Genomic DNA, 18,668 nt, shown 5'->3' on the forward strand with positions numbered 1-18,668 from the left:
CTTGGACTTCTCCTGCCTTCTCACTTCACTAGTCATTTCAAGGTCAGGATAAGCTCTGTGCACACAGGAAAGAAGGAAAGTGGAATTTGCCCCAAGCCTGAAGTGCACCAGAGCTCTCAAGAATGGATGAAGGGCATGAAGTACACCTCATCGAGAACTAATACAAAAAATATTTTAGCTTCACTCCATAGAAAAAGAAGAAGAGTTTTTATATGCCATTTTTCTCTACCAAGAGTCTCAAAGCGGTTTACAATCACCTTCCCTTTCCTCTCCCCACAACAGACACCTTGTGAGGGAGGTGAGGCTGAGAGAGCCCTGAGATTACTGAAGAAGAAGAAGAAGAAGAAGAAGAAGAAGAAGAAGAAGAAGAAGAAGAAGAAGAAGAAGAAGAGTTGGTTCTTAGATGCCGCTTTTCTCTACCTGAAGGAGTCTCAAAGCAGCCTACATTTGCCTTCCCTTTCCTCTCCCCACAACAGACACCTTGTGAGGGAGGTGAGGCTGAGAGAGTCCTGAGATTACTGAAGCAGAAGAAGAAGAAGAAGAAGAAGAAGAAGAAGAGTTGGTTCTTAGATGCCGCTTTTCTCTACCCAAAGGAGTCTCAAAGCAGCTTCCATTCGCCTTCCCTTTCCTCTCCCCACAACAGACCCCCTGTGAGGGGGGTGAAGCTGAGAGAGCCCTGCGATTACTGAAGAAGAAGAAGAGTTGGTTCTTATATGCTGCTTACATATAAGAACCAATACAAAATTAGCTAGCGTACTGTTCCAGAACAAGAGTTTGGATTTTGTTCTTACGTGCACAAACAGACCTATGAGGTCAGTCTCAAAGGCATCGGGCCCACTGGCGGATTGGCCACTTTGTTCACGGACACTTTCTGGAGGGCTGCTGCCCTGTCAAGCCACTGGTCACCAGGAGTGAGCCGAGGCCCGTAGCCCCTGTGGGGCCCCCGGTATGGCCTGGCCCACTCTGCATGGACCTGGACTGTGGGAATGAAAATGGGAACTGGCCTTCACACAAGCGGGGGGCTCTGGGGCTGCTGGACATCCCAGCCCACCCCCTGCCCACCTGTGCCCACCCCCCAATGACCGAGATGGATATGAGACAAAAACAATGAACACAAAGGACTCTTCACCAGAAGAACAAACTGAAGGTCTGCTGTCAGGTTAAGGGCACCGGTAGGAGCTGTGCGAGGGGCTTTCCTGTTTCCTTGCAGGATAAATAATACATTAGCCAAGGCCCTACTTGGTGCTCCTTTTCTGTTTGTTTCCTGCTAACTTTCAGCATTTTTGCACAGACTTATGTTATTCGTAGGCTTTTATGTTAATCAGTGTTATTCAAAGAAGTAGAATATTTAAATATTTGCCATGTTCTCATTGACGGATTGGAACAGCTGCGCGGTTTGATCATTAAGGCAGAATTTTGCATGCCTTGCCCAGAAACGCAGACTCAGGGCTCCTTTAATATCAGTTCAAATAAGTGCATGAATGCTCTGGGAGGCCGTTTGAACATTTTACCCCTCTAATGCATTCATTCCAATCTGAGCCAATCGCTCTGAACTGACTTTTGGTGTTCAGAGAAGTGCAGCTTAACCAACGAGGGAAGCTGTATGACATGCGACCACAGGACTCTTTTTGCATGACAGCCAATCAAGAAACATGAAGGGGAGAAGCAGTAGGCCTTACTGCTTCTCCTGCACAGTTTGCTCTTCTGCCTTAAATGTGAATGACAGAAGCTGTAATGGTTTGCTTCTTGGAATACTGATCTGACAAGCCAGTTCGTGGGACCACGCTGATCAGTGGGGGTTTATCAGTCATTCAGGTCATTCTTACTTGATGAAGGGTCTGTTATCCTCAAAGCTGAAGAATGCATAGACATAAAGACAAGAACGTCAACATTAGAATATAATGACAAAAGAGGCACTAGGCAGGTCAGCAATCAAACACGCAAATCCCCCGTCCGAGCACGAGAAAGTGGAGCTCCTCTTGGCCCTGTTCTCCGGGCCACGCTGGGAGAGAGCTCCAAAGGTCGGACCGCCCCACTTTTCATTTAAACTCAGAACAGCCACAAAGAGCTAATCCGAGCGAGGTTGCATGCTTGGAGAGATGGCACTCGGTCCTTTCCTGGGGGATGTTTATGTAGTCTAAATGTTCTCCCCCCTGGGCTGGGGAATACTGATGAACAAGAGTGTCCAGGAAAGGGTTAAAGCCACCTTCCCCCCATTCCTGTTCCAATATCCATTTTGTTTTGGATAAACCAGGCATGGGAGATGAGGCTGCCCACTCTGGGTGGGGAAATTCTTGGAGATTTGGAGGAGGACTCTGGGGAGGGTGGAGTTCTCTGGGGAATGATGCCCTAGAGCCCCCCCCCCCCCGCTCTAAAGCTGCCATTTTCCCCAGGGGAGATTTCTGTAGTCTGGAGATTCGTTGTAATTCTAGGAGATCTCTCTAACCGGAGACCAGATTCTGGATCTGCCTGCTTCTCTATCTCATTCAGTTTGCACTGAGGGGATACACCTTAGTCTGGGCTATGCCCCTGTCATATGTCACTGCACACTCTCAAGACGGAATACCAAAAACAACAACTCCTACATGTAGCAAATGGAGACAGGGTTCTAACGTTTCTCTGGACTTGCTGGTTTCTATGTAGGTGGGGGAGCAAATGACTGGGTGAGTCACAACCCAAAGTGATATAGGTAGAGACTGCCGCTGGACATGGGGGGGGGGGAACAGGAAAATGCAGTTTGTGGCATGCCTGACCTGTGAACCATGGACCATTACAAACTTTTAGCCATCAAACAAACCAATTCGGCTTGTGAGGTTCTTGACTCGGTAGAACAGCCCCCCAGCATGCTAGAGATATCAACCTTGCAAGGGGCCTGCCTCCGAGTTTGGTGGGGATTGGATTTACGGGATCTGAGTTACAGCCCACCTGTAGGCGGAGAAGGTGACCCCAAGAAAGTGCAGCAGGTTCAGTGTTCTCTGCTACTTTTATTTACTCATTTCATTTCCATACTGCCCTTCCCAAGGGCTCCGGGCCGTTTACATGTCAGCTTCCAAAGAGTGTGCCCCTCTTGCCGAATTCCGTTGTGTTCCGTTGTGTCTTCTGACTGCACCGTTGTTTGTTTGGGGGTCCTTCTGGATGGCTAAGCAGCAAGAGTGTGTTCTTTACCTCCAGGGAGCTAACTGTAAATTTGGGATCAGCTGGCCACCCTCTGGTCTCCTCCACCGCTGCCAGGGCCTTTACAACTGGGCCTTCCCCTCTGTGCTGCGGCTTCTGAAGGGCCGCCACACTCCTGCCCACCAGGCCAGACACTGGCCTCAAGGCCACACCGCTGGCAATGAGAAATGCGGTGTCCTTTTCAACCTCAGAGGACGCGGGAGGGAAGCAGGAGGGCAGCACAGGCGAGTGCAGGCAGTGAAAAAGAGTCTGGACAGATGCCCGAAGGACATGTCAGGCTCCTTCTATCCATCATGGGCAGGAATCACGATGGGGGGAAGAGATGGATGGTCATGTTTCATGGCCATGAAGCACAATCTTGGCATAGCGACCTGCCTGGCTGAAAGGAAGCCAATTAATGTGGGACCCCGTGCAAACTGGATTCTAGCAGACTGTTTTCTGACTCCAGAAGAGGGACTTGCCCAGGGCACGTTCCCTCCCAGAGCGGCTGCACTACCCAATTTATTTGAGGTTTTAACCCTGGAGGCAGACTGAAAGGCGACCATTCCCTCCTGTATCTTCAAGAGGTTCTGGGGACCCAAGGCAGCATGGATGTCTAAAAAATATTGTCAGGATAACCCAGTGTGTGGGTTCGGCAGTGAAGACCCATACTGGCATCGGGAGGTGGTGCATCAACAGTGAGATATGAAAGCTTGTTATTTACATCGTGCATTTAAATTATGCCAAATTTAGTTAATTTATCACTGTAAGTGAGCCATCTGGAAGTAATGAGGACACCTCTCTGCCTAAAGGCAGCCCGCAGTGAGATGCCAGTGATTTCAATTGCTGCTTTGAGTATCGTGTTGTCAAAAATCCTCTTTTGCTGCTACGGGCAATATTTTTGTTTGCCAGCAAAGCTCAGCCCCCATATTGGTAGGATACAGATTCAGCAAAGATTTCGGACTAATCTACATTTTAAAAACCACCCAACCAGGACTTCCTGTTGGAATATTAAACGTACGACTCCTTAAAGCAATCATGATGATTAATGGCTTCATAGCAAGACCTTGAGTATTTAATATATCTCAGGACATAGTGCAAATCGATAGCCATTGATCAGGGGTTTGGGTTTTTTTGATGGAATACATCTGACAGCAGAGAAATTAGTGTGTAACCCTGCAATGCAAGACGAACGCAGCCGTCATAAAAACGAGAGCTAAACCTGCCACAGAATATCATCACAATGGCCCTTCACATTCAGTGAATCATCCAGGGAGTGGACCGCCAAAGGGACCAAACGCATCATCCTCAGTTCCATCCCAAACCAGACTTGTCTACGAGCGGGACTCCGATCGCCCGTCCCACCACCAGGGGCTCTGTAAATATGGGGAAGATGGGATCTTACAAGTGTGAAGACGAACGGAAAAGGATGCTGGACCGAAGTCACCACAGGAGCGGCGTAAGAATCACTCCCGGGATCCAGTTTTATTCAGTGCGCCTGTTTAACACACTTTTAAAATAGTTCCCAAATGGTTTGGATTGGCCTTTCTCAACTTTGTGACCATTGAAATATGTTTCAGGCTTCAAGAAACCTCAGAAGTGGTGCGATTGTGCAGCATATAGTTGGGAAGCAGAGCTGTGGACACGCCCACCCAGAGCCCCTCCCCTTCCCACCCCCTCCAGGCCCATCATTGGCCATTTGGGGGGGGGCAGGTCAGCATGACCATATATGGCCACATCACTTGATAACCATTTAACAAATTTTAAAAAATATTAAAACTAATTAAGTCCCACCTATTGGGGAATCAGTTCCAAGGCTGCCAAGAAACCCCAGGGTTTCACAAAGCCCTGGTTTGGAGGATAGTTTTGATTGGGCCCGAGGAGTTTGTAAGGCTTAAGTTATGGAGAACTCATCTTGTCCAAGTAGATTCCCGGACAGCCGTCCAAGAAGAGCCTTGCCTTGTGACAGATGGGCAAAGACGGAAGGGCTTTATTCTGGTCCTGAGGGGTGAGAGACATATGGGAAAATACTTCTTTGGCTTCCACGGAAAGATCCACGTCACTTTGGCTGTGCAGGAATTTCAGGGACTCTGGTTTCTGGCCTGCTGCTGCCTCTGGGAGAGCCTCACGCAACAATCCCCGAGAATTCGGAGTGCTGAGGATGAGCCACACAACCTACTGACAGGAAATAGTGGTGGGTCCCATTATTCGGGCAGGCCGAGGGTTCGGAGGGCTTCACGTGATGCTACCTAAAGAGAGCTCTATGAAGGGAATGGGACCTGGGGCTGGGAACTGGGAGAGAAAAGGTTTCAGGAGTCTTTAACACACATGCACACACACACACACACACACACACGATTCCAGAAGGGCATTTATGTTAGCAAGAAGTAAAGCTCTGCTCTCTGCAGAAATGGAGTGACTGGCCAACCATGAGATGATGTTGTCATTTTGGTTTAATACAAGAAAATCTCATCTGCTGGGCATGCCCACAAACAGAAGTAGAATCTATCGAGCATACATTTTTAATTGTGATTTTGAAAGTAAGACCTGTGAAGAAACTACTGACCCACTGCTGGATGGTTTCCCTGGTCGATCAACTAAAATCAGACTTGAATATCTTTTGTCTGATGAAAACCATAAAACCATGTGCCAGGTGGCTAGATTTTGGGCCCAGGTTCCAGATTCAAGAAAAATGGGGAATTTTGTAAGGCAGGAAAGACTGTATGAGACACCTTACACCAGGATCTGTAGGAATTTTAAAAATTTCTATCGGTATGTTTTATCTTTGTACTTATTTTGATTTAATTACCCAACAGCTGATTGTTCATCAGTGTTTTTGTAGATATTTGACTAAGACTGTCCTTGAATAGACAAGGTTTTCTTTTTCTGACTTGTCATTGGATTTGGTCGAAGACCGCAATAAATATTTGGCTGAAACACACAGAAGAGCTACCAGAATTACTTGAGCCGAAGTTGTGTATATCTCAATCCTTTCTGGTAGTGATAAACCTCACTCCCTCTGAGAACTTTGTGGTAGAGAGATCTGAACCTGTATCTCCTCCCTCTGTAAGCTCAACAAACTACTCATATAGGCTCTCAAACCCTGGACAAGAACTCCCAAGAAAAAGAAGTGAGAAGTCAAAGAGAGCTAACTTGTTCAACCGAAAGGAGAGAAAGAGAGAAAGAAAGAAACCTGAGAGAACAATGAATGATTATGTTCAGCAAACACCTCAGGGGGTGAGAGTTAATAGGCTAGCTGTGGGAGAGTGATTTAGCTATCACAAAAACAAGACTAAATGGATATTACGGTGAGAGGAGTATGGGAAATCCTAGGTGAATTGTAGCTGCTGCATAACAGTTAAAGAAATACCAGTGATGGGGAAAGGGGGCCTGAAGACAGAAAGGCGTTGAGGTCGGTCTCTAAAATTTAGCTTGGCTTCTAAGAGGCGGTTTTAGCTCAGTTTTGTGGCCTGGGCTAAGGAGAGAAATGGAGGCCACTTCGGGATGGTCCGGAGCGCTCTCGAAAGCCAGCCGCTTTGGGTTTGGCACACCCGCTGACCTCCAGAAACAGAGACATTCGTACCACAGCGAAATTGTGCTTTCCTTCCAAAACAGAGGCCCCGGAACAGGTGGGATCTGCCAGGCAACTGCTTAGTTTGCTTAGGAAACTCAGGCTAAGGATTCCAACCGGGCCATATGCCACTGAAAGGAGCGCCAGCAGCTGCCCTTCTTCATACAAACAGGGGAAGTCCTTCCATTTACATTGGCCTAACTTGGTGTAGAGGCTTCTAATCTGGTGAGCGAGGTTTGATTCCCCGTTCCTCCACATGCAGCCAGCTGGGTGACCCTGGGTTTTCCTGGTTCCTAATGCCATTAAAGGTCTCTCTCTCTCTCTCTCTCTCTCTCTCTCTCTCCTTCTTCTACCCCCTTTCTGCAGTTTCAAGCTGGACTCTTCCTTTGAAGTGCCTTTGTTGAAAAATGTCATCCAGCAGGGTGGCCATGATGTCTCAGATTAACGTGCTGCAATTTAGACAATGCACGTCTGTGCTGATGCACCCCATGAATCTGGTGGGGTGACCTCTATCCTGCACAAGCACATGGAACGAGACACATACTGTTCTTTAGATGTCAGTTAGGACACAAGCAAATGACTCCTGCTGGATCAAGGGACCAAGCCCTATGAAGATAGGTTGAGGGACTTGGGAATGTTCAGCCTGGAGAAAAGCAGGGTGAGAGGGGACATGATAGCCCTCTTTAAGTATTTGAAAGGTTGTCACTTGGAGGAGGGCAGGATGCTGTTTCCGTTGGCTGCAGAGGAGAGGACACGCAGTAATGGGTTTAAACTACAAGTACAACGATATAGGCTAGACATCAGGAAAAAAATTTTCATAGCCAGTTCAGCAGTGGAATAGGCTGCCTAAGGAGGTGGTGAGCTCCCCCTCACTGGCAGTCTTCAAGCAAAGGTTGGATACACACTTTTCTTGGATGCTTTAGGATGCTTAGGGCTGATCCTGCGTTGATCAGGGGGTTGGACTAGATGGCCTGTATGGCCCCTTCCAATTCTATGATTCTATGATCAGAGCAAAAGTCCAACCTCCTGTTTTCACCCAGTTTCACCTGGAAGGCCTACCAGAAGGGCATGGCAGCCAGGCACCTTATTGTTCCCACAGATCTCCGCCTCCTGGCATTCAGGCGAGCGCTGCCTCTTAATGTGGGGCTGACAAGATTCATAGCCTTGATGGATCTTTCTGCCATGAGTGTGTCACATCCCAATTTGACGCAAGCTAAACTAGTGGCCATCTTCCATAAGTTCATTAGACGTTTTGTGAAGCAGTGCTTTCTTTTCTCTGTCCTTTCTCTTCTGCCCATTAACTTTGCTCTATAATCCCGAATTCTAGTAATGTGGAAGAGGGAGTAGAAATTCAGTCTCCACACCTGGCAAGGCTCTCTCCCAGCCTTTCTCAACCTTTATACTGTTGGGAAACCTCTGAAACATTTTTCAGGCTTCAAGAAACCCCAGAAGTGACATGATCGTGGTTGGGAAGCAGAGCTGTGGACATGCCCAACCGGGGCCCCTCCCTTTCCCACCCCCTCCAGCCACATCACTGGCCATTTTCAGGAGGGGGGCATAAAATAACGATACATGTTTAAAAATATATAAAAGAAATTAACTATCACCCATTCAGGAAATTCATCCAGGGCTGTCAAGAAACCCCAGGATTTCACAAATCCCTCGTTGTCCCTTTTCAGTTCTTGCATTCCCAAACTGAGAAGTTTCAGATGGTCTCCACCCCTTCCTTGGAGGGAAAGTCCTTTGACCCTGTGACTACTGGCGATGACTCTTTTCTTCCTTAGATTTCAGCTCCTTATCCTTCTGTATGGCAAATTATAGGAAAACAAGTGGAATCTTCGAATTATGCTTGCTAGACTTCTGAACAATGAGAATCTTTCCATTGATGGAAGAAATGGCCAGTCAAGGTCATGAAGCTCCATCCATGGAGGTCTTTGAGAAAAATGCAGAGGATGCTGAGGTTTAAAGAGAGGGTGGCTTGGGAGACCTCAAGATTTCCCAAGCTCATGGTTTTATGCTCAACACACAGATGTCAATAATTCAGGAAAGAAAATAATTGTTGAATTGAATGCAAAGAAGTCTTTCTCTCAGGACTTCTCTGGGATTGTTACTTCTTGAGAGGTCTACCTCCAAGGTTTAAAGTGAACACAAGGAAATTTAAAGTGTGTGCATGTGATGAGCAGGCGTCTGAAAACAAATGCATGGCAAAGGGGCACACCTCAGAGAGCTGGTTTTGGCTAACCCAGTTTTGGCCATGCATAATCTATTAATTATCCCGCCTCTGTTCAGATGTTTAGATTTGGCTACTGTGTTTTGTTCCAGAGGATTCAAGCCAAGCTCCATTCAAATTTAGGCATGCACTTAGAGGGTAGCAATAGGAGAGAGATCATCAAGCTGCCATCAGCTCACATGTGGAGTCCCCCAGGGAGCGGTCCTCTTTCTAATCCTGTTTAACATTTTCATGTGCCCTCTTGCTCAACTGGTGTGGAGGACTGGGCTGAGAGGTCACCAGTAATGAAGAGAGGACACGCAGTAATGAGTTTAAACTTCAAGTACAACGGTATAGGCTAGATATCAGGAAAACAATTTTCACAGTAAGAGTAGTTCAGCAGTGGAATAGGCTGCCTAAGGAGGTGGTGAGCTCCCCCTCACTGGCAGTCTTCAAGCAACGGTTGGATACACACTTTTCTTGGATGCTTTAGGATGCTTAGGGCTGATCCTGCGTTGAGCAGGGGGTTGGACTAGATGGCCTGTATGGCCCCAACTCTATGATTCTATGATTCAATATGCCAATAACACCCAGCTCTTTCTCCTGATGGATGGCCACCTTGATTCTTCCCCAGAAGCCTTAGCCAGATGTCTGGAGGCAGTGATAAAGTGGCTCATTCAGAGTCATCTGAAGCTCAAGCCTTCAAAGACAGAGGTCCTATGGCTGGGCAGGAAGGGTCCAAGTGAAGAAGCATGTTTGCCCAACCTGGACGGGGCACAGCTATCAGCAGTTTGCTCCGCCAGGAACCTAGGAGTGATCCTAGGTGTTTCCCTCTCAATGGAGGCTCAGGTCACAAGAGTAGCACGGCTGGCATTCTACCACCTTTGCAAAGTCAAACTACTCACACCCTACTTGGTCCCAGAACACTTGGCCCCAGTGATCCATGTGACAGTCACCTCTAGACTGGACTTCTGCAGCTCCCTCTATGCAGGCAAGCTCTTAACCTTGATTCGGAAATTATAGCTGGTCCAGAACCTTGGAGGTCCCACATTCAGCCCATTCTCCAACAACTGCACTGATTACCATTCAAATTCCGGATCAGGCTTAAGGCCATACACCTTTAAGGCCATACATGGTCTGGGCCCAGTGTACCTAAGAGACCACCTCTCTTTCTATACCCATCAAAGAGCTCTACGTTCTACCACCTCCAACCGGCTGGTGATCCTTGGCCCCAAGGAAGCCTGGTTGATCTCAACCCCGGCCAGAGCCTTCTTTGTCCTGGCCGCCATCTGGTGGAATGAGCTCCCAGAGAAGATCAGGGCCCTGACAGAACTAAAACTATTCTGCATGGCCTGCAAAAGGGAGCTTTTCCACCAGGCATTTGGCTGAGGTCGATCAAGTCTAACAACACCAACTGGGCCCCCAAGCCTCCCTCCCATGAATGCAAACGCCCTGAACCGACCAACCGTGGGACTGTTGGAATGTTGAGGTTATGAATGTATTGTTCTCACTGCTGATTGCTGTTACTATTGTTCTTCATGGTCACTGAGCTTTACTGTACTGTTCCTGTTCCCTTATGTCTCATGTGAACTGCCCTGAACCTCAGGGGAAGGCGGTATATAAATGAGATAAGTGGGTGGGTGGGTGGATCGATGGATAGATGGACAGATAGACGGATAGATAGATACAGGGCCTAGACATCAAGTTAGCATTCCTACATTTGATCCTAGCAGCTATATCTCAAAAAGATTTTTAAAACTTTGTTTGGGGTACAGAACACAAAGCATCAATATGAGTAGAAAATCTTGCCTCCATTTTACTTTATTATTCAGACATAATTATTTGCATCATTAATGTTCACTTAAAGGAATAATATAATCCCACCCATTGATTTTACATGGATAACGGATAGCAATGGTTAAGCCAGATGACTTCATCAATTATCATCTGGGCTCCCTATTTAGAATCATAGAATCATAGAGTTGGAAGGGGCCACACAGGCCATCTAGTCCAACCCCCTGCTCAACGCAGGATCAGCCCAAAGCACCCTAAAGCAATTTATTCACCCTTGACAAACCTAGACGTTCCCACTGATCTTATCTGCCTTTATAGCTGTTCGATGGTTGTTTTTAGATGATTTTAAATATTAACAATTGTTTATAACTTTTTTATTGTATATGTTTTATGCGCACGTTAGAAGCCATCTTGAGCCGGCAGTGCTGGGAGGGGCAGAATATAAATTTTAAAGTAATTAATTAATTAATTAACTAATCCATCCTATTGAGTATTTTTTTTTTAACCAAAGTGAAAAAGACAGTCTAGATCAGCCATTCTCAACAAGAGCCATATGGCCCCTGAGGGGCCCTGGGACCTTTGAAGGGGATCACAGACTGAAAAAGGTAAAAAGGAGAGCCCAAAGCATTTATGGGGCCCTGGGAACTGAACCGATGAAACACCCTTTTTGTCACATATGCCTTGGAAGAGGGCTGGCACTCGAAAGCTCATACCTTGGATAAATCTTTGTTGGTCTTAAAGCTGCTCTTGGACTCTGATTTTTGTTGCATATAGTTAGTTCACTCTTAGCTTAGACCTTTTTTAGCCTCGCTCACTGCGCAAGCAGCCAGCCAACTGAACGGGGGTCCTGAAACCAGAGAAGAGATCCTAAAAGGGCCGTGGCAAACAGAAGTTGAGGATGGCTGGTCTACATAATTTCACTTCATAGTTATACGTTTTCAGAGTCGGACACTAGGTCACTGCCCCACTTGCTATGACTCACATTCGTGTCTGACTAAAAAACTTCAAACCCCATTCAAAGATCTATTCAGACGTCTTCTAGCATATACAACTGCTGTGTTAACTTAGCCTTGCTAGGTTAAACCATAACCAAGCCTCCTTAGCCAGGACGATCACAGGTTGAGCAGGATCATCTGTTCGTCATCAAACAACAGAGCTCATCTTTGAATCCTCTCTTCACATAGGGTTGCCAGCTCTGGGATGGGGCATACCTGGTAATTCTGGGGTGGAGCCTGTGGAGATGGGAGGAGCTTGTGGAGATGGGGATGGGGGGGGGGGACCTGAGCAGGATGTAAGGCCATAATTTCTACCAAGGTAACTGATTTCTGTTGTCCACAGCTCAGTTATAATAGTGGGAGGTGGCCAGGCCCCACGTGGGGGTTGGTAAATCTAACTTCATTATCGATGTACAGTTGGGCCTTCTTGTCATTCAGTGCTCCCTGCACCTGGCCCTCCATTGCCTTATCCACTGGTGTGGGTTACTGTTCCTCAGCTATCAGAGGCTGAATTATTCTCTTATTCCGTGAGCCTGTCCTTGGGCGATCCATTTAGCTGTCTAGGCATGTTTAACTGGGTGTGTTTAACAGGGCGATTAGGCCAGCTCTGATTTTGGCCTGCAGGAACATCTTCCACAATCTTTTAAGTCAAGAGCGGCAACTATGTTCCTGAAAAATCTTTTCATATCCATGACGGTTTGTTCCTGAGTGGGTATGAAGAGCCGCTGATGCCTCCAGTGGCTAAGAAGGCTGAGGAGAACAATCAGCAGGTTAACATTTCTTGGTCCTTCTTCCCGACTAAGCTTTGGCAGAACACCATAAAAGAATGTCCGGAGGCCTTTTCCTTAGGCCTGAAAGCGTTTTTTATATTTGGTCTGCAGAAAGTGAGACGTCACACAGCGAGCTGGGGATAACTGAATGACGTTAATGCTGAGAGCGTTCAGGGTCTCTTTTAAGGAACTTGGGAGCTCCGGACCCAGTGAACGGGACTTTGGGGGCCAAGCACTCTGCTAAGGAAACCAGATGTAACAGGGGAAGGACCCTTGGACCGTGAAGCCAAAGGAGAGGGAATTTCAACAGTGGTTTCATTTCTTCAGTGCATAACGAGCAATTTTCATCAAAATCACCTCTTCTGGAAATGCCCAGCAAGACACCACCTGAACCTCAGCTTGGGTAATTTCTTCATTCCAGTTGTATAAATTGCTTCATTTTAAAAGGACCAGAGTTGAAATGAATGCCACAGCAGGCACAATCTAATTGCAAAGTACATTATGAAAAATTCTACTAAAAAGCACGTTTACAAGATTCCCTCCATCAAAATGTCGGCCAGATTTTGGAGTTCTGAATGATCCTGCCCTACGTCTGCAGTTGGCATGGATGCCCTCGGCCAGTGCTGCCCACTCAGCAGCTCATGAGCCACATGTGGTTCTCTGACATGCCCCCTGTGGCTCTTCTGAGCACTTTCCCCCAAACCTGCAGCATGTTTTAGGAACGAGGCCATTGTCTTTGCCTGGTTGCTACAGGAATAAACAGCTTTAAAAGAGGATTCGACAGATCCATGGAGGATAGGTCTATCAGTGGCTACTAGTCATGGTGACTGAGGGGAGCCTCCAAATTCAGAGGCACTAAACCTCTGAATCCCAGAGCCAGGAGGCAACATCAGGGGAAGGTCTTGGCCTCTATGCTCTGTTGTTGGCCATTTAGAGGAACTGGCTGGCCACTGCAAGAGACAGGATGCTAGTCCTGATGGACCATTGGTCTGATCCAGCGGGGCTCTTCTGATGTTCTTGAGCAGCCATTCCTAAACAGACGGTGCATCTTCCTGAGACAGGCCTCAAGTCAGGGACGAAAGTAAATATGGCTGCTGTGGCTGAGGATAATTGATTCTGGAATGAGCCAGACAACATCTACATATCTGGGGATCATCTTGTTAATTGCTGCCTCAATCTTTCTTTCTGCCTCCCTTCCTGAAGGCTGCAAAAACAAGCTTGTAGGGCTGGTGCCATTCTCCCACAAAGCTTCCAGTGTACAACTGCCCCCATTCAGAGGCAACCTGGAAGACCTTCCTTTCATTGGTTCTCCTCAAGGTCTCCGCATACTTCATACAGGCAACATCCTCGAGCTTTGCCTGCATGCATGCCAGTGGGTTCCCAGGCCCCCTTCCAGGTCAGGCCATTGGGAGAACCAGTCCGTGTTGATGCTCATTCCACATCCAGGGGCAGTAGATGCAAGTGATCCAATCTGCATGGGGCTCTAGGCACGAGGACATAGTGACACAAAGTCCATTCATTCATACTGAAACCTGCCCAAGGAAACAATGATGCTCTCCTCCCATAGGTATTGGAGAGACTGCCTCTCCTATAAAGCACATTGGTCAGCAGATGAGACAGGCCTTAACCAGGGCCAGGGTTTTTTTGGTCCTGGCCTTGGCCTGGTGGAACATTCTGCCAACGGAGATCAGGGCCCTGCTGGACCTTAATCGGTTCCTTAGGGCCTGCAAGACAGAACTATCCCACCAGGCCCCTGGTTGAGTTGTCATACCACCAAGCAACATTGGATTGGCTGGCCTCCCTCCCTCCTTCCCTCCCTCGCTTTCCCTGCTCAGGAAACGTCTATGGAAGGATGTCCAGACTGTGGCTCTCAAGATGTCTATGGACTGCAATTCCTACGAGAGAGCCACAGTCCCGCCCCCCCGCCCCGATCTATGGAAAACCTCCACTGGAGTTTCAAGGGCGATTCAGTCCACTCAAGAGCAAAACCGTCCTCAATGCCACCTGCTGTATATTTTGAGGAAAGTGTAAAATGTTTTTAAATGTAATCATGATTTTAATGCCATTGACTATATTTTAGCGATTGATGCTACCCACCCTGGGCCTCCCGGGAAGGGCAGGGCATGAAAACAGTTCTTTATTTCTAGTCGACTCACTTCTAGGCACGGGGCTAGATTTCACCGGCACCAGCTGCAAAGGGTCACGGGGTCTTCTCGGCCCCATTGCTGAAGCCAGGAAAATGTATTCCTGGGTTTGAGAGAGATGAGTGTGCTATTGTGGAGAGGAGGGGGAAGGAATTGCTCAAGAGCAGGAGCTCCACCGGCACAGCAAGCAAAAAAGGCCGTCTCACAACAGAGATCATAAGTGATCCATCATTTATACCTCCCGCCCCAAGAACTGAGGGAGTGCCTCTACGGGCAGCCTCCTCAAAACTGTCATCTTGGTAACCCACGTCCGCTGTCATATTTGGGGGAAGCGTTTATCCTGACTAGAGACGCCATCTCACCAGGAAGAACCAGTGCCTTTCCTTGTAGCTGTCATAACGATCGCTCCATAAAATCATTTGGTAAAATTTTTTATACATTGGGATTAGATAATCAATATTATCGACCTGTGGTGGAATTCCAGACATGATGTAAACAACAGAAGCACTTTCGGGGATTGCTTCAAAGGGAGTTGGACAAGGTCTCGATTAAAGATGAATCCAATTAGGCAGGATGGGCCAAGCTATTTATCCTTCTACAGCGGGCGAGGAGATGTTCTGCAAAGGAGGTTAGACGGTTATGCTCTCAAAAGCTATCAGGGCAAAAGGAACAGCATCAGGTTACCAGCAACCGCCAACTTGAAATTTATTGCGCTCCGATGTCTTTGTTAACCGAGTGAGGTTTTTATGTCAACCGAAGTGATTTATACTGACATGTTATGTCAGTAACGGTGTAACTGGAAGACAATTAATTCATTGTTTCCACAACCAAATGTATTATCTAAATTTCACCTTGTTGTAATAGCTTCATGCACTCGAGGCGAATGCTTAAAATACCTCTTCTAAATCCAGAATGTAAAAATAAAGGGGGGGGGGGGAAATTAATATGCATTTTCTTTGGCTCAGAAAAGCAAGTACAGAGGGGGAAAGAAAACGGTAGCATTTTGGGCGTCAGAAATCAACAGGAGCACAGCTCCTATTCTTGGTATTGCCTCTGATTAATCTTATAGCGATTAATTTCCATCTTAAAGATATGGCAATCAATTTTAATAGCCAGTTTATTTTTGCATCTCTCTCTCTCACTCTTTCTTCGGGAAACTTAAAAAAAAAAAAGCATGATTGTAAGAACCAGAAAAACAAGGCAAGAAAAAGAATCCAGGAGCATAAAAACTATGTAGAAAAATGTTCAACAGCCTGAATATGTTATTCACAAAACAGTCCAGAAATTAAAATGACAATTGTAAGTAAATACTGTCAAAGCACAACCCACTCACGGCAAAAAGAGTTTGGTATGGCCTGCCTCTGGGGAGCAATTCTGGGCTTCTTAGTGACCTCCCAGCCAGCCACTTCTCATGACCCACCCTGCTCAGCTTCTGACACCCTCGGGCTAGTCTGCCTACGCTAAACACAGATCACCAGAAATAAAGGCAAGGAAGATGGGAGCACGTGGTTAAAAGCCTGGATTAAAAAATGTTTTGGCCTGGCCCATTCAAAAGAGAGTTAGGGATGCAGGGCAGGTGCCAGGTGAGCCCAAAGAAGAGGTACCACCCAATTGCCATCTGCCTCTCTTCTGCAGGTGGGGGCACAGAGAGTTGGACTTGGGAAGAAGATCTTCCAGTAGGCTCAGTAGGGTCGAGGTGGTGGAGGGGCCAGAAATAGGTGGCGCTGGGGAGGTGCAGGTCTCGGTGGGTACCTGAAGACTCCTCAGCCCATATCTCTACCCCCACTGGTTTCACTGGCACAAACAACTTAGGCCAACTTCGGTTCTTGGGTGAAAACGTGGGCACTGGAGCAAAATTGCAAAAGCTGCTCAATTCGATTTCTATGCCGCTCCCTCTCGGCACAGCTGTCATGCTCCCAGACTCTCCTATTTCGTAGGGCTGTTGTGATGATCAAATGGCAGGGAGAACAAGGAGAGCTGCTCAAAATGACCTATAACCCCTGACACATCTAGCGACCATTGCTAAGGTTTCTGTCTCCTTCCTTCACTTGGAGGATAGGAGACCAAACCTCTCCCTGCGTATGAGAGAGCCAGCATAGGTAGTGGCTAGAGCAGGGGTAGTCAAACTGCGGCCCTTCAGATGTCCGTGGACTACAATTCCCAGGAGCCCCCTGCCAGCGTTCGCGGACATCTGGAGGGCCACGGACATCTGGAGGGCCGCAGTTTGACTACCCCTGGGCTAGAGGGTCAAGTGGGAGAGTCACAGTTGAGTCCCCGCTCTGCCCGGAAGCTTCTCTTGGGGATCTTGGGCCAGTCATATCCTCAGCCTATTCTGTCTCGCAGGGTTGTCGTGATGATAAAATGGCGGGGAGAACAGCAGGAGCAGCTTTGGGACTCCCTTGGGGGTGAGAGGAGGTGCCTAAAGGAAGCAAACTAAAAGAAAATTACAGAGACATGCACTGAACTTCATGAACTCCCCCATCCCTCCTGGCTCAGAGAGTGATATTGGGGTACAGCCCCAAAGAGGACAAGCAGACTTTAAAGGCTTGGTTCCTCAGGAAAACGAGGCTGTTCCGGGGTGTGTGTGTGTGTGTGTGTGTGTGTTTGTGTGTGTGTGTGTGCGCACACAAAGGAAGAATGGTGCAGAAAGCCCTTGGTTCTTGGAGGGACTCTCCCTTGCCTTTTTCTCATTGGGGTGCAGAAGATTGACTCTGAGATTTCAAAGGGAAAATTAGACCCCCCCCCCAAAAAAAAATGCAGAGTGCAGGCACGGGATTAGAATTAAACGAATGCAGACTTGACTTCTCCAATAGAGGAAAGCGAGCTGTGAGCCCAGAGAGGGCCGCTGTCCTACCAGTGATGCTGAGTTAACCAAACTCCTGTTGTGTGAGAGGAACCCAGGGTTCTAATCTTAGGTGTCAATCAAGACTATGTTTTTTTCCTACCCCAACTTTTGGGACCTTGTGGGAACCTTTGGAAATCTGGCACTGGGTGATGGGCCACAAAATGGCAGCCCCAAGAGACAAAATGGGGCCAAAGGCAAAATGGCTGCCCAAAGAGGCAGGGCCAACCATACAATGTCAGAGAGTGAGGAGATGAATGAAGATACTGGCAAGACTTGAACATATCAGGAAGAAGCTCTGGTTCAAGCAGGGTGTTCCGTCTCAGCTTGGCAGGAATGGATGCTCTCCATAAAGAGATGGATGCGTAGGTGAAGATGAGCCATCAAGTCTTGGCTGCCTCATGGTGGATCCGGCTTTCAAGGCAACAAGAAACAGAGGCGGCTTGCTATTCTCTTCCTCTGCAGAGCCGTCTTTCGTGGTCCCTCAACCAAGGGGTGACCCAGTTTAGCTTCTGAGATCTGACAAGGCTGGTCCGTATCATGCCGCCTTCCGTCCGCCTTCGATTGAGGGGCAGTTACATTCAACGGATTGTGTTAAGATTTCCTGCCATAGTTACAGCTGGCCCTGCAGTTACAGCTGCAAGGTCTTGGGGTGTATGGCTTCCTGAGTTTGCCCATCCTCTCTCCAAGACACTGACCATTTATGCAGTGGGAAATTCACTGCTCCAGCTCCCGAGCAGGGGCACAAGTGGGGGCAGTTGAGGCACACCAGGCCAAAGGCTCCCCCATGTGGGTGCAGGAAGAGGTGGGGCAACCTGCCACGACGAAAACTCCAGCCTGCAGCCCGGCATGAAACCTCCATTGCATAAACGGTCGTTGTGAGCTTCCACCTTCCATACGTTCTGTGTTTTTGCTGTAGAGTGCCAATGGAGCATGCACATTGCAGGCGGGGAACTGAAGGTCTGGTGACAGACCTCACGCAGTTGAGCAGCCAAAGGTCTGTCTGTGCCCCATAGCCTTGGGAAACTGGTGTCAGTCAGAGTAAGCTGGATCGACTCAGACAGACAAATGTTCAGACTCAGTAGAAAGAGCTACAGCTATCTTAATCTGGTTTACTTATGAAGCCACCAATACAGGCCTTTTGCCCACACGTGGTCCTGTGGCACTAGGGATGCCAGAAGCCCCTGCTT

The 18,668-nt window shown here is 47.8% G+C and overlaps 1 protein-coding gene across 16 annotated transcripts in view; it reads right to left on the reverse strand.

The window, feature by feature from the left end:
- The window catches only part of ADGRL3 (adhesion G protein-coupled receptor L3), an 808,020-nt gene that overhangs the window by 95,441 nt on the left and 693,911 nt on the right, over window positions 1-18,668 (reverse strand). For 11 of the 16 annotated variants that reach the window (XM_077346366.1, XM_077346369.1, XM_077346357.1 and 8 more), the window contains exon 20: window positions 1,827-1,853. The exons of the other annotated variants lie outside the window; for them this stretch is intronic. In XM_077346366.1, coding sequence (XP_077202481.1) covers window positions 1,827-1,853 — 27 coding nt within the window. The remainder of the gene's footprint in view (window positions 1-1,826; window positions 1,854-18,668) is intronic. 16 annotated transcript variants of the gene reach the window in all.

Source organism: Paroedura picta, chromosome 7 (genome assembly GCF_049243985.1).
Source record: "Paroedura picta isolate Pp20150507F chromosome 7, Ppicta_v3.0, whole genome shotgun sequence".
In the NCBI taxonomy this organism is placed as follows: Eukaryota; Metazoa; Chordata; class Lepidosauria; order Squamata; family Gekkonidae; genus Paroedura; species Paroedura picta.